The sequence below is a fragment of the Panthera tigris genome, chromosome A2, assembly GCF_018350195.1.
Source record: "Panthera tigris isolate Pti1 chromosome A2, P.tigris_Pti1_mat1.1, whole genome shotgun sequence".
Lineage (NCBI taxonomy): Eukaryota > Metazoa > Chordata > Mammalia > Carnivora > Felidae > Panthera > Panthera tigris.
In genome coordinates this window covers 120,594,203-120,609,574 of record NC_056661.1, presented here as the reverse complement: position 1 = coordinate 120,609,574, position 15,372 = coordinate 120,594,203, and the positions used below count along the sequence as shown (strand labels likewise).

At 35.8% G+C, this 15,372-nt stretch overlaps 1 protein-coding gene across 10 annotated transcripts in view; it reads right to left on the bottom strand.

Annotated features, from left to right (window-relative positions):
* Window positions 1–15,372, bottom strand: part of ZNRF2 (zinc and ring finger 2) — a 138,552-nt gene that overhangs the window by 42,201 nt on the left and 80,979 nt on the right. For 9 of the 10 annotated variants that reach the window (XR_006211847.1, XR_006211845.1, XR_006211841.1 and 6 more), the window contains exons 3-5: window positions 10,226–10,331; window positions 6,364–6,451; window positions 3,250–3,329 (exon numbers count right to left, since the gene is read on the bottom strand). Coding sequence is in view for 1 of the 10 variants with exons in the window: in XM_042969271.1 (XP_042825205.1) it covers window positions 3,272–3,329; window positions 10,226–10,331 (164 nt within the window). In the remaining 9 variants the exon portion in view is untranslated. The remainder of the gene's footprint in view (window positions 1–3,249; window positions 3,330–6,363; window positions 6,452–10,225; window positions 10,332–15,372) is intronic. The other variant, XM_042969271.1, reaches the window with a different exon arrangement.

Below are 15,372 nucleotides of genomic sequence, written 5' to 3'. Positions count from 1 at the left end.
CAGACACATGAAGTTCAAGCAGTGGTTCATAATACTAATACAAATCAAAATACAACATCCATTTCCCCAGGAACACTGCTTTAGTTGCTGTAAGTTTTCATACATTTACTTACTATTCTGAAAACTCATGAAATCAACGTTCTGCAAAAGAACAGGTAAAGGACACAGCAGGACCAGTTAAAGCTTAAAACAGTCATGAAAAATATCTACCACATCACAGTCATTTTCCCTCCACAATTAAGACCAGAGTACAGAAAACACACACACACACACACACACACACACACACACACACACACACACACACAATACCTATGCATACCTATTAACCTTCCCCCATATAATTAAAATCACCAAATAAAAATGGTAAACAGTTTCCTGACTAATCAAAACCTTAGTCCTGTATCTCTTTTGGGCCATCCATTAAATTCTTATGCTAAAAAATACCAGAAATGTTGCATGTGTTGCTACTTTTTAATGTCTTAACAAGAAATACTCCTCAAACCCATACATTTAGGGGTTCCTGGATGGTTCAGTTGGATGAGTATCCAACTCTTGGTTTCAGCTCAGGTCACGTTCTCATGGTTCATGAGTTCAAGCCCTGTGTCCAGCTCTGCACTAAGCACAGAGCCTGTTTGGGATTCTTGTTCTGTCTGCCCTTCTCTCTCTCTCTCTAGAAACAAATAAACTTAAAAAATACTTAAAAACAAAACAAAAAAAAAAACAAACAAAACAAACAAACAAACAAACAAAAAAAAACAACAAAACCCATATGTTTAATCTGGGACAGCAAATGGGATAAGAGGAATTTATCATTTGACAAATAACAGCAGTTAGAACAGGAGCAAAAATCTAAAAGAATCAAGACATTCCATGTCTATACATTCTTAAAAATGACTCAAGACCCACAGAGACAGATTCCATTGATTTCTAAAGTTTCTAAGGCAGCTGTTACCAAACTCAGGTTCTATATACAAAAAGAAAAAAAAAACAAAAACAATGAAAAGATAACACCAATACATAGGTAAGGAAACTGAAATGCTGTTTAAGACCAATATGCATAATGACTACGAGATGAGACGCATGTTCCTTATACCCCATAACTCACTGTGACGCTAAAGGAATTTAGCTGATCAGATCATGAAATAACTTTTAAATTTTATTTACTTTGAAAGAGAGAGAGAGAGAAAGACAATGTGGGGGGGGGGGGGCAGAGAGAGAGGGAGAGAGAGAATCCCAAGCAGGCTCTGTGCTGTCAGTGCAGAGCCTGATGCGGATTCAATCTCATGAACTATGAGATCATGACCTGAGCTAAAATCAGGAGTTGGTCACTTAACTGACTGAGCCACCCAGGTGCTCCAAAACTTTTTTATAAAATAAAATTTTTAACCATAAAATTCAACCTCACATAGAAAAGTTTACTGCCTATAGAAGACTAATTTTACCCACAGGTGAAAAATTTAGACATACTACCTTGGTACGTAAAACACTATGATAAAATTTTCATTTTATTAGCATTGGTTTTTAGTACTTCTCTTAAAATGCTGCTACAGTTTTAGCTATAGTTTTAGTTTATTGGCCCAGACATAAGGTTACACTGAGGATATTTCAAAGCATCTTCCTCTTCAAAAAACCTTTTCACAGCCAAATAAACACATTTATGCACATATACTCAAAATATCACTCTATCGCCACACTTTCTTTACATGGCCATCTTATCCCAATTCATATTTCAAATGTGTCAAAGTGTGGTCTGAATCAGCTCACAGTAGAAGGTTCAAAAGCTGACAGTCCTCTAGTACCCTACAGTTCACCAAGGCTTTCACATTTCACACCCATACCCTACTGTAATTGTGACAGAGGCCTCAATTAATGTTGCAGTTCTTTCTTTGGTTGCTATGGTGGCTATTAAGTTACCTCAAATCTCCTGTCAATATTCTAATCTGCTACTAAATCATCATCATTAAGAGCAACTTTCTGCTCCAGTTTCCGGTCTTTGGTCTTAACCATTCAGGAAAGACTGTTGTCGACCGCTACCTTAAACCTCTGAACACAGAGGCTCCAACTCCTGAAACGATTCCGGGATCCGCTAACATGTTATGCCTTGATGTAAAATCCCAATGCTTTATGTCATTTCTCCAAGTCTTCTCGTAAAAAGCTTTTCACATATATGAAGATAACATTTAAGTTAACTATTTTTTTCAAAGTCAAATGAACACACTTCACGGAATGTGGAAAAAAGCAATAGTCAAGTGAGGTTATCATTCAATTCACTGAACATTTTTAGATAATGCAGAATAATGAATAAGCTAAACCAGCAGACCAAAACAAATTCTGTATTTGGTTTAAAATTCAATTTTTTTTCTTTTTTCCTCCTACTGTACAGACAGGCACTTTATTATATGCTGAGGATACTAAGGTGAAAGATTGAACTGAATGAATGAATGCATGATGCAACTTTTTGAAGAAAACGCTCCTACCTAATAGCAGCAAAATAGCTAAGAACACAACCTTTGGAGATAATATGCCTAGGTTCAAATCCCAGTTCTACCGAGGAATTAGGCTTGACAGGTCAGGTTTCTTAACCTCTCTTTAACTGTTTCCTCATCTATATGATGGGAATAGCAAGAGTCCTGAGTTCAAAGGGTTGTTCCAACAATTAGATGAATTATTAATAGATGTAAAATGCTTGGAACAATGCCTGGCACATAATGCAACATAAATGCTAATTAATTATTATGATTAGAATTACAATATATTGCATTACCTAAGAATATACTTGTAAAGTGAGGGATAAGAGTACAGAATTTGATTCTGTTTGCTAAATACATGACCTTGGACTATTATGCATATTGCTTCTTAAAGTCACGAAATTAAATACTTAGGCCTTGCGGTTTTCAGGGGTAAAATGGGGTAATGTGTACTAATATGTAGTACATGTATGAAGTAATATATCGACCATAGAGTTCCTGGGCTTAAGCACTAAACTAAAATTAAACAAGCCAATGTATTTTAAAGTACCAAGAATGGGGAAGTTACTCAATGTATGACTCTTTTCAGGAATCAGCAAAGTTGTTTTCTACATATCTTTTCACGTGAGTTTTCTATATAGTAGCCAAACACAATGTCTGGGATACATACACGTACGCACACACACACGCTTCAATAAATGAATAAAAATGGTGGCAGAGAATGTATAACTCAGGTAACAATTAAAAAGCCAATTAGAAAAGAAAAAGGGAGAATTACCTATAAAACAGGAAGCTGATGCTTAGTCTGAAGGGTGCTCCGGGCAAGATCTATTTACTTCAAACCATTCATCTATGCAGCTAGAAAAGAACAAAACCAGAAAAACTGAAACACTTATGCTTATTTATATCATGACAGCTGTAATAAAAAATTCTTACTTCTTGACTTTAATGTATCTTTTCAGGAAAAAAAAATCAGTATTTTAAATGATCATATTTGGCATATCTAAGTAAAAGATAAGGATCTGTTTACTACCTTTTAATTATTTACTTATCTTTTAAGTTTATTGATTTTTTTAAAAGTAATCTCTACACGCAATGTGGGGCTCAAACTCATGATCCGGAGATCAGGAGAGGCATGGTCTTCCTATTGACCCAGCCAGGCGCCCCACATTTTGATTACTCAAAGAAGTTAAGGAAATAATCTTTGCAAAATTATACTATAAAGTACTCTCAAGTTTAAATAGAACCACCATTACACCGAAAGCAAATCTGAAGAACCACTACTTTACCAGTATTCAAAATTAAGTGACAAATCTGGACAGATATTTCTCTCTCCAAAATAGTCATTCATTCACACAAGTATTATTCTGTTCATGCCACCGATCAATGTAATCAAAAGCAGCTTTTAAATTCTAATTCTGGACAATACTGCATCACCTCTCAAATCCTTTATTCAGTGTTTATCCATTTTTCAGAGAGAGAGAGAGAGAGAGAGAGAGAGAGAGAGCGAGAGAGCGCGCGCGCGAGAGAGCAAGCGTGCGCAAGCGGGGAATGGGCAAAGAGAGGGAGCAGGCTGAAGCAGGCTCCAGGTTCTGGGCTGTCAGCACAGAGCCCGACACGGGGCTCCAACTCGTGAACTGTGAGATCATGACCTGAGCCAAAGTCGGACACTCAACCGACTGAGCCACCCAGGTGCCCCTGAATCACCTTTTAAAAGACTATCTTTATATGTGAGTATTGAATACTTATTTTAATTCTATCCCACCCTACACAATACATACACATACACAAGTAAATATACCATCATCCACTTGGCATTTATAAAGTATTTCATGATTTTATTGGAAGTTAAATACTAGGGTGCATATAATTATCCTCACTGTAGATCTGCATTGTGCAATGCAGTAGCCACAAGCCACATGTGGCTATTTAAATTCATTACAATTAAATAAAAGAAAAATGCAATTCCTCAGTCGTACGACCACATTTCAAGCACTCCAAAGCCACGTGGCTATTTGCCCCTCTATTGGCACAGATACAAAACATTTTCATCACTGCAGAAAGTTCTTTTTCACTGTGATAAATGGTAAAGCCTTCGATAAGGCTAAGTAACTTGCCCAGCAGCTAGGAAGTTACCCAAGCAGAATTCAAACTGCTCAACACTCCCACTGATGTGTCAAATTGGCACACGCCACAAAGCTAGATCACTCTCATCCTGACAGGATAATTTGGTAAGTAAAGATAACGGACAAAACTGAACGGAAAAAAGGTAAAGTATTTCATCCATATGATATTCTTTCAACCACTAATTTCTGTTGCCACTAAGACTCATGCTGTCTAAATAACCTTGCCCCAGTTGGCTTCTGACATGGTTTTCAGCCTGCTTTCTATCCTACTTACTTGGCTCCAGCAGTCCCCTGGTCTACTGGAATACCCCTTTAAATGAAGCACGGAACAAAATACTCCACATGAATTAACAATTCACAGTACCTATGTGATTTAAAATGGGCACTTCTTATTTTACAGCCATGTAATTTCGGCTCATACTGAGAAATTAATCATTTAAAACCCAGGGTCCTTCTCATGTAAATTGCTATCAACCCATGTTATTTGAAATATTACAATCCCTTCTCCCAACTCCAGCAGGAAACCATTACTCTGAATTTGGTGTTTCTCATTCTTGGACATTTTCTTAACCTATAACTACATAAGTACATATTCCAAAACATATAGTATTGTTTCTGTGTTCTAAATTTTATACAAATGCTACCGTCAAGTATGCTTTTTCTAACTGTGTTTTTCAACCTGAGATTTACAACTGCTAATAAGGCTCTGGTTTTTACATTTTTGTTGTGTAGAATATTCCATGAACATAAGCAAATTGCAGTGTATGTATCCATTCTTTCACTGACAGACTCCCCAGAGGCCTGGTCTCAGGAGTGGAATTACGGAGTTGTAGGATATAGACAGCACAGAGCTCTTACAGAGCTATCCACCAAGTAAGTACACCAACTTACATCTGGATGTTTACTGGCACTTGGGGCTCTTTTTTTCCCCGAATTGACTGGTAACTTTTGCCAAATTTTCTGTTTTGTCTTTTTCTTATAGGTTTGCAGGAAGTTATCATCCAGATACTTCAGCTATAATATAGTATACACATTTCTGATGGTCCTTGCTGTCTACAAAATCATACACTAAAAGTAACAGGGCTTATGGGAAAAACGTTAAAGGCAGACCACTCAAACAATACAACCTGGTAACCAGAACGAAGATGTGTTTGCTCCAAATAATTAAAATACCACTATAAATACAGGATTTTTTCCCGAAGGTATAAACTTTGACCTAAGAGGACGAAGGAAGGATTAATATGGAGACAAAAGCCCAATGCACAAACTATGAATGAAGCAAGTATTTCCAAAATAAAGCCCATGGTCTAACTGAACTGGGTATAAAAACATTCACTGGATGGGTATCTTTATAACAGCAGGCACACTTCATATATGGGGGTTTGGTTCCAGACCTCTGCGATAAAGTGAATATCGCAATAAAAAGAGTCAAATAGGTTTTTTTGGTTTCCTAGTGCATATCAAAGTTATGTCCACACTTTACCTTAATTAAAAAATACTTTATTGCTAAAAAAAGGCTAACTACCATCTGAGTTTTTAGTGAGTCATAAGCACTGATCACAGATCACCGTAACACATAAATAATGAAATTATGAAATGCTCTGAGATTTACCAAAGTGTGACACAGAGACACGAAGTATACAGATGCTGCTGGAAAAATGGTGCCCACAGACTTGCTCCGCAGGGCTGCCACAGACCTTCAATTAGTAAAACAACACAGTATTTGTGAAGCGCAATAAAACGAAGTGCAACGAAACACGGTATACCTGCATCGTATTCTCCCACGGCTTGCTTCCACATATGCTTTCATCTGCTTTTATTTGCTGGAGCAAAACACTGATGTGCTGAGAAATACTATGGATGAACCAGTAAGATCATCTCATTATACCGTCACCGTTTCTTCCACTTACCAACTGCAACGTGCTAACTGCATCACAGAAAGTTGCTGAAGGAGAGTACTGTTTCAGATACTGCAACAACTGTTGTTCGTGTATTATAAAAAAAACAAAAAAAACCTCAGCCTGAGGTCTAGTTTTCTTTTACTTTTTCACAGTATCATGATGCAAAAAAAGTTTTAAAATGTTAATATGGTCCAAATTTGAGAACCATGAATGAAGCAAGTACTTCAAAAATAAAGCCCGTGGCCTAACTGAACTGGGTGTAAAAACATTCAGTGGATGGGTATCCTTATAAGAGCAGGCACACTTCAATTTTGGGGGTTCAGTTCAGATTATTGATCAACTTTTCCTTCAAGTTTTTATAGGGGGGTGGGGGAAGGCTTATATTGTAGCCCCCGAAGAGGCCAAGAACATTTCTCTACATTCTTTCCAACACTTGTATGAGTTTTTTTTTTGGTTTCCATAGGCATATGTTCAGTCAATCGGGAATTGATTCCTATTTCAAATATAAAGATTCAACTGTTTTTCTACATCAATAACCAAGTGATCTCAGTACCATTCTTTGAATAGTTCATTCTTTCTCTACTGCTATACCACCACTGCCAAATCAATTTTTTAATTTTTTCATTTACTTAACAAATATTTACATACTATCCATCATGCGCCAGACTTTCTAAAATTTAACTCATTTCAAACCTCAAAACAACTCTATGAAGTTGGTACTGCCGCCTGATTTTATAGATTGAAGGAGGGAAAAACTAAGTAACTTGATCAAGACCACACAGTGAACTAGTGGAGGGGCTGGGATTTGAACCTTGGGAGGAAGGCTTGACTCCCAAGAGTCCAGGCTCTTAACCCCTGTGCTATGCTGTCTCTCATATATGCATGAGTGTTTATGGGCTCTATTCCTATGTCCTTTCCACACATGTCTTAATTAATAGTCTTAAAATGTATCTGCATAGGGGAAGCCCCCCACCCCCCAGCAGTTTTCTTCTTTGTGAATATGACTGTTCTTGCCATACGGACTCTTTGGTCCGTGTGTATTTTAGAGTCAACTTGTCAAGTTACATGAAAAAACTAGTCGAGATTTGAATGGGATAATATTAACTATACAGATTAATTTGGGATTAAGTGACATCTTTATGACACTGAGTCTTCCTATCCACAAGACAATATACCTCTACATTTTGGATCTTCTAGATCTTTCAGTAAAGTTTTAAAATCCTTGTATCTTTTGTAGGATGTATTCTTAACATAGCTTACTGCTATTGTAGTTTCTGTGGGTGTTAATATTATTCTAAAAAGAAAAAAAGCTTTTATTTTTTCTTACTGAGATATCAATGAAACTAACATTCATGTTGAGCTTATATCTGAAAACCCTGGTAAGCTGTTAACAATTTTAACAGTTTATCTAACATCTATTCTTTGCTTTTGTTTTGAAATCATTAATACCCAAGTATAGAACTGTAATGCATTTTTTCTCATTTACTGAGATAATATGGTCTTTCTCCTTTATTAACATAATATGTTGCATATGTAAGTTTTCTAATCTTACAATGTCTTTATATTCCTAGCATAAGTCTAATTTAGTCCTGAGGCATTACTTCAGATAGATATTGATGCATTTGGTTTGCTAGTATGTTTTGGGTTTTTTTTTGATTTATGTTCATAAATGAGAGTACCTTCTAATTTTCTTTCTTATACTCTCCTTGTCTGATTTTGGTATCAAGTTTATACTATTTTTACAAAATAAGTGGGGGAACCTACCATCCTTTCCTACCTTGAGGGGAGTTTAACAACGGTTAACATGGTGTTCTTTGGACGTCTGTAGAACCTGCTGTCAGACCAATTTTGTAGGCCTCTTTGTAGGTTTTGGGTTTTATTTTTTAATATCTGTTGTTTTTTAAAAAGTTTTTCTTAATAATTACTTATAATAGTTATTATAGTCAATTCACGTGTTCGGTTTCTTTTTGAAATATCTTGGTAATTACTATACATTGAGATATATAGTTAGTAACATAATAAATATATATTACATAATATATAATGAATAATATATAAAATAATGTTCTTAAGGAAATTGCCTGTTTTCTTTAAATTGAAGAGTAAATAAATTTCTCACAGATTTTTCCATTTGTTTTTTATTTCTACTATGTCTGATGTGTCATTCCTATACTGTTCATTTTTTCCTCCTAGAGATGATCCTGCCAGAGGCTTATCTATTTCATGAGTCTTCAAAAACCAAACTTTTGGCTTTGCTGGCCTCTATAGGGTATATTTTTTTTCCCTTTTTTTCCTTCTCTAACCTTTATTATTTTCTTGTTCTATTCAGTGTTAATTCATTTTTCTAAATTCTTAAGGAAGAATTGGGTTTAATGATTTCCAGTCTTTTTTCCCCACTCTAACACAAGCTCTCCATGGATCACTCTAGAAAAATGGCAAGACTTTTCATTATCATCCAGTTCCAAGTGTTTCTAAGTTCCATTATGATTTCTTCTTTAATCCACAAGTTACTTAAAAGTATGTGTGAAGATAATTCATCTTTTATTACTGACTTCTAAGAGTGGCCAAAGAACCACTTTCTGTATGGTATAATTTTTCATAGTTTGCCAAACTTGCTTTATGGCCTAGTATGCCATCAATTTCTGCACATGTAATGAGTGCCTGAAAAGTAAAGATGCTAATTGCTGGGTGCAGATACACACGCATCCATCAGACAAACCTGTTAACTCTGTTGCTACATTCTTCTAGGTTTTGACTCATTTTGTGTCTGCTTGACACAATAAGAACTGTATTGAAATCTCCCATTATCATGACATATTTGTCAATTCTTTTCAGACAGTTCTATAAATATTTTACCTTGAGACTCTGTTCTTAGGTTCACCAAAAACTGACTTTTATGTATACTTTTATCATCATATCATACTAATAATATTTTTGCCAAAATTTATTTTGTCTGCTATTATTCTAGCTTTGTCAGTTTTCCTGTAGTTAATACTTGCCTGGATACAGTTTTGTATCCCCTCAGTTTCATATTTTTCTATATCCTTATATTTAAGTGTTACTCATCAACAGCATATCCTGATCTTTCAATCTCTTTTCCACCGGTGAGTTTGTTTCATTTAGAATTATGCTGATAGTACATTTATTCTTGTCTCTTTATTTTGTATAATTTATTGTGCTCTCTATGCTTTTCTCCACCCCCACCTTTAAGTAAAATTCTACCTTATTCCTTTTATTGTTCGAAAGTTATAGTTTTCTAGATTTTTGTGTTTGCTTTAAATAATTTTCTACCCCCAATTTTCCTGTGTTGCTCTGAAACCAAGAATCTTTTATGAGAATCCAGATGGGTGTTGGGAGTCAAATAGGCGTGGCTAAAATCTCAGCTCTTCCATTTACTAGCCATGGCATTGGGGAGATTTCCTATGGTCCCTTGGCTTATTCCCTCGATTTTAACATGAGATTATTACAAGGTGTACATGGGCTAGCCTGGCTAAGCCATTACGGACAATGCCTGGGTAACAGTAAATGTTTAACAAATGGTAAATTTTTTAATACAAACATATTTGGGCTCAAATCTTAGTTCTAGCAGGAAACAAAGGCTGTTATTTTTTAAGAAATGGGTGGGGGTTTCAATTAAGAAGAAAACTTTTCAGCACTAACAACAATGTTTGAAACTTCGAGAAGCATCTTTTTACTATCAACTTGGTCAACATAAAAATAAACTTACCCTTTATGATATATGCATAGACAAGGCAGTCGTGCTATAGTATCTCCCTGCTGCAATTCTTCAAGGCATATTGCACATTCCCCAGCATCTTTACTCAGTACATCCTCTGAGGAAAGAGAAAAATGAATTCAGGACAATAAAACTGAAAGAAGAATTACGGGAACGTTATAGAGTGGTGACTGCCATATTTTGTCCGAAATACATAAAACTTGGCAACCATATTTGACACATTATTCATAAGTCAGTGAATAATATTTACCTTTACCTATAGACGGCATCTCTTATTTCCATTTACATTTCATTGAGGCATTTCAGTAAGCAAGAACAGTACAGAGTCCTCTAACTTGCAAAGGATTTTGCTATAAAACTTTATCATCAAGTCAGTTATTTGCAATTTGGAATCCATTTTCCTTCTCTTACTAATCATTATTAATTATTGCCTAAGATAGTTCAAAAAACCTTAGAGCGTAATGTGGCTGAAGAGACATGAAACTACTATTATAATTTTTAAAATTCTAAAATAACAGGGCACTTGGGTGGCTCAGTCGGTTAAGCGTCCAACTACTGGTTTCGGCTCAGGTTATGATCTCACAATTTCGGGAGTCTGAGCTCCGCATCGGGCTCTGTGCTGACAGCGCAGAGCCTGCTTGGGATTCTCTCTCTTTCCCTCTCTCTCTGCCCCTCCCCCACTCACCCTGTCCCTGTCTCTTTCAAAAAAAAAAAAAAAAAAGAGTGTCTTATAAAACTCTAAAATAGCAAAATTGGATTAAGTTAAAGAAATCACCCTGCATATGGTACTTCTTTTAAAAGGTCTGCTTAACTCAAGAAGATCCAAAGATTCCGAAAGGTACTTTTGGAAACCTGAGGATTTCAGGCATGCAACAATTTTTAATCCTTTTCTAGGACAATGCAAGGCCCACACCAGGCAGCGATTACAGTGGCTTCCAGAGGGCCCTGCAGAGTGTTTAAAACACCCGACCGGTAAATAAAGCCCTTTACAAATCAAAAATTCCTTTTGGAAAAAAAGTTACCCTCAATTTAGGTTTTATACTGGAAATTTAAGTATTTTATTAATGTTAAAGCTTAATTTTTCAAAGGATCTTGCATAAGATAGAGTATGTTAGCCAGATAATTCTTTGTAACTCTTTTTAAGTGAGGAAGAACTGAAACCACCATTACTGAAGAGTATGGAGAGGCTGCTCAACGCAGGAGAATGTGTACCCAGCAAGTGCAGAGGATGGAAAGGTAAAGCAGGAACACGCAATATACATTTACACCACAAAGAAACAAATCACTGTGTTTAGAAATGAAAATAAAATAGGATAAAGAGAAAAGACTACACCAATCTCTAAATGCTGAACGAAAGAGCAAGGTAGGAAAGTTCCTAAAATCAAGTATTTGTTTGGTAGTCTCATACCTCTTATAAAAAACAGCGAATGTAATTGTGCATATATCTGTAGTCATTCCTTGTAGAAAAATTCATTTCCATAAGAAGTAGTTCCCCATTTAGTCATTCATTTTGAGACAGCACATTAGAAGGAAACACAGCCTTTATTGGGTCTATACCAGCAGATAATTTACCCCTAAAGCTGGAGGGGTAACAGGACAACTTCTGCAGAAAAAGGCCTTGGCAAGAAGAATCTAGGGGATACAACTGAGATGATTTTAGCTAACTGCTGGGTAGTTCACAAGCTAATATATCACAACCAGAGATTTGACCAGGATAAGTCAAGCTGGATAAACAGAAACTGCTGCTTGCTCATTAACACGCGCCCTAATGTGCTATCCCCATTTTTCTCTTCTTCACCCTGGAGGTCCCATCCCTACCTCCACTCTACACACCCCAACCCTGACCCCAAGTCTTTCCTCCTTTTCTTGATCTCCATTTTGCTGTTATTGTTCTGGCTGGCTTTCCACAGATAGGAAACCAGTGTGATGTAAAAAACCTAACTAGTGACTGTTAATTGGTACACTGGGACACACAAAATGAGGCCACTCCAGTTGGCCCCACCCACGTCACAAATCTAAACCTACATCATCCTGCACTTATGGAAAACACCTCACTGTCAAGGCAACTGAACACCAGTCACAGTCTTCCACCTTGGCTTTAGCTAGCTTACATTACCCTAGGCAAGAGGACCCTGTTAGCCAGTCGTGCCCTGTTTCAGTGCTGTCTCCTCCAACATCCTGTAAGAAAATACTTTGGGCAGTGCTTGTGATGTACCATACTCCCTCAATCCATGCATTGTTTTCTCTTGAATAAAGTACATCAAACTCACTATTAAATTGTTTTAGTTGTGCCATTTGACACTAGGGTGATAGCAATGAGTGGATGTGAAGGAAACAGGAAGAGATCTTAGTAAAGGTCTGTAACTCCACATAATATGGTATAGTCACAGCATAGATTTCTTCCACTACAAAGACATACGGCATCGTAACAATGAGTCTAAGTTCTACAACAAACTTCAAAACGTCAGTGATCACTTTTTACCAAGCCTAAAACATCAATGATTATAACATGTACCATTCGTTTACACATGAGCAAGTAAGAAAAAAAATACCACCATTAAAACGACACAAAACAATTTTAAGATACGTCTCATTTTCCAGGGCAGTTAAAGTAAAAAAAGGAAGCGTGTCTTAGAATTGGTGAAATATGGTATCATGTTTTCTACCTTTTGGAATACATTAACACTGCATCTAGATTTAAGTAAATATGAACCGTATAATCTCAATTATCTTGAATTAAGAAAATAAGACAGGCCAGCTTTTAAAAAATAAAGAAAAAGTATTGCCTTATTTTTGCCATACACTACTAGGTAACAGATTATCAATACCAAGTGAAAAGAACTTGAAATCCATCAAGTACAAGCTTCTGAGTGCATTGTTTACAGAAAAATAGCTGTCTTAACAATACTTTTATGGTGACTTACGACCAAGTCTCAATTCTTACAATAGGTTTTTAAAAATCAATCTTTGAGTTGAAAAAATTTTAATATCTTGAAGGCCTTGGTTTCATCCTGTTTCTAAGTGAATTTATTTACAGTACAACACAAACATCATCTGCATATAATTAACATAATGGTATTTATTTAAAGAATATAATGTTATGCTTTGCAGGTACTAAGTTAAGAAAATCATTTCAGTTTAATCTAAACTGCCATATTAAAGTCAGCCATTTAATCATAAGCTCCCTAAGCCCCAGTAATGAAAAATAATCAGAACTTCATTTTCTACGTTAAGAAAGGTACACCTATATACAAGAACATCCCAAGCAAATTTCAATGCAGAAGCAGCCAATATCCACTGTAAATAGCTTCTAGTGAAATGATCTCTACTCAGAAAACGTTAAAAGCTAACGGCAACAATGCCACTATCCAACTGCATTTTGATAAGCAACTGAGTCAAAACACAGTTCACTCACTGAAAAACTTTATTTATGGTCTCAAATAGCAAATGCCTAATTTTCAAATTTGAAAATGTCACTTCCCATAAAAATCTGTCTTTTTATGTTAGAAAATGTCTTTCATTTTTAAAATTCACTATGCAACATGATTTATTTTTGCCTACGTGGGAGTTTGCTAGAATATTCCCTTTTCCCTCTCCATTATGACACTGTCCTCTCATTCAAAGGAAAAGTTGTGAAACATTCAGAGTTATATACGGCTGGGAAAAACCACTAAATCCAGGATACTGAAGCATCTTCAAGACAGCTTGGAAAAGACTGATAAAAATCTTTAGCCAGTCAATTGAAAACATTCATAAAAGTTTTCCTACCATAAGCAATAAGGAGTCAACAGTTTACAACTGCAATACATTGAGGGCAGGCTACTAACTAGCCAAAGTTCTTATCAGAGGAGGGAACACTAATAGATTTCACTTCACGGCGAGCTAGTCTGGATTCCCGCTCTCCACAAGCATTGACAAATGGACAAGCACTAAAGATAGTGAAGAGGAAAGTAAATCTGTGTTGCTTTTTCAATCGTTGCTGGTGTCCTACTTAAACATTTGGAACACTGAAAGTTAAACCAGTGTATTGCTTATCATGCTAATTCTTCTGTCTTATTCATATGATGCAAGCATTAATTTAGGTGTACTGATACAGGAAAGAAGAATTCAACCAGGAAGAGACCAATGATTTCTAACCAGAGGTGGGCACCAGAATCACTTGGGTATGCATTCTGTCTCAACACAGAAGAAAATAAATTACAAATACCTGGGCTCCATCCCTAGAGATTCTGAAATACACCCCTGCCTCAGAAACACAACTGCTAATAATGGAACAAGCATGCTGAAGAAGAAAGAGTGTAAGATTGAAAGTTGAAAACTTAATATGAATTCCCATCCTCACAGTTAGCTATATAAGCTCCAAAATATTGGTCATCTTTGAGTTTTCCTTTTATTCTTTTTTTCCCCTAATATTAATACAATAAAGGTACCTAAAATAGTATGGACATGAAATTTTAAAGAATTATGTGAAAAACTTTGTAAGTTATGAAAACATTATACAAAAAATTCATTTTTATTGCCATTGTTATCAGAAAATACTTTACGAACTTCTCCAAAAACAAAGTTGCTCACTTTTCTATCTCTTTTTCTCCTCACTCTGGTATTCTAGTTGTTTTAACTTTACATGATGTCATAAATAATCCCATGGCCACCAGAAACTTCTATAGGACACTCGACCTAACCATTTCCAGAGACCTATTATAAATTTCAAGGCTTGGAACACAAATTCATGCAAGCAACATCACTTAATTTTTAAATGTTTTGGCTTCATTCTAGATTTAAAAGTATTATAAATGTCCACTCTGTGACATATCTTTACATATAGTTAATATTATTTATTAATCCTATGAGGTAACTAATGTTACCTTCACTTTATAGATATGGAAATTGAGGCTCAAAGAAGTAACTTAGCAGAAGTTACTAACCTAAGTAAGTTCTGGGGTCAGGACTCAAAATTAGGCTAAGTCGGTGGGCTGCTTACTACATGAATTTTGTTACAAGAAGTAATTTCACTTTAAAATAGAATAGTGAAGCAAATGAACTATTTCAGATAACTTTAAGTATGAAATACTCAAGATCGAGATGGCACATTAACTTAGAGGATGTATGCTCAAGACTGATCATATGCTTTAGCTTCT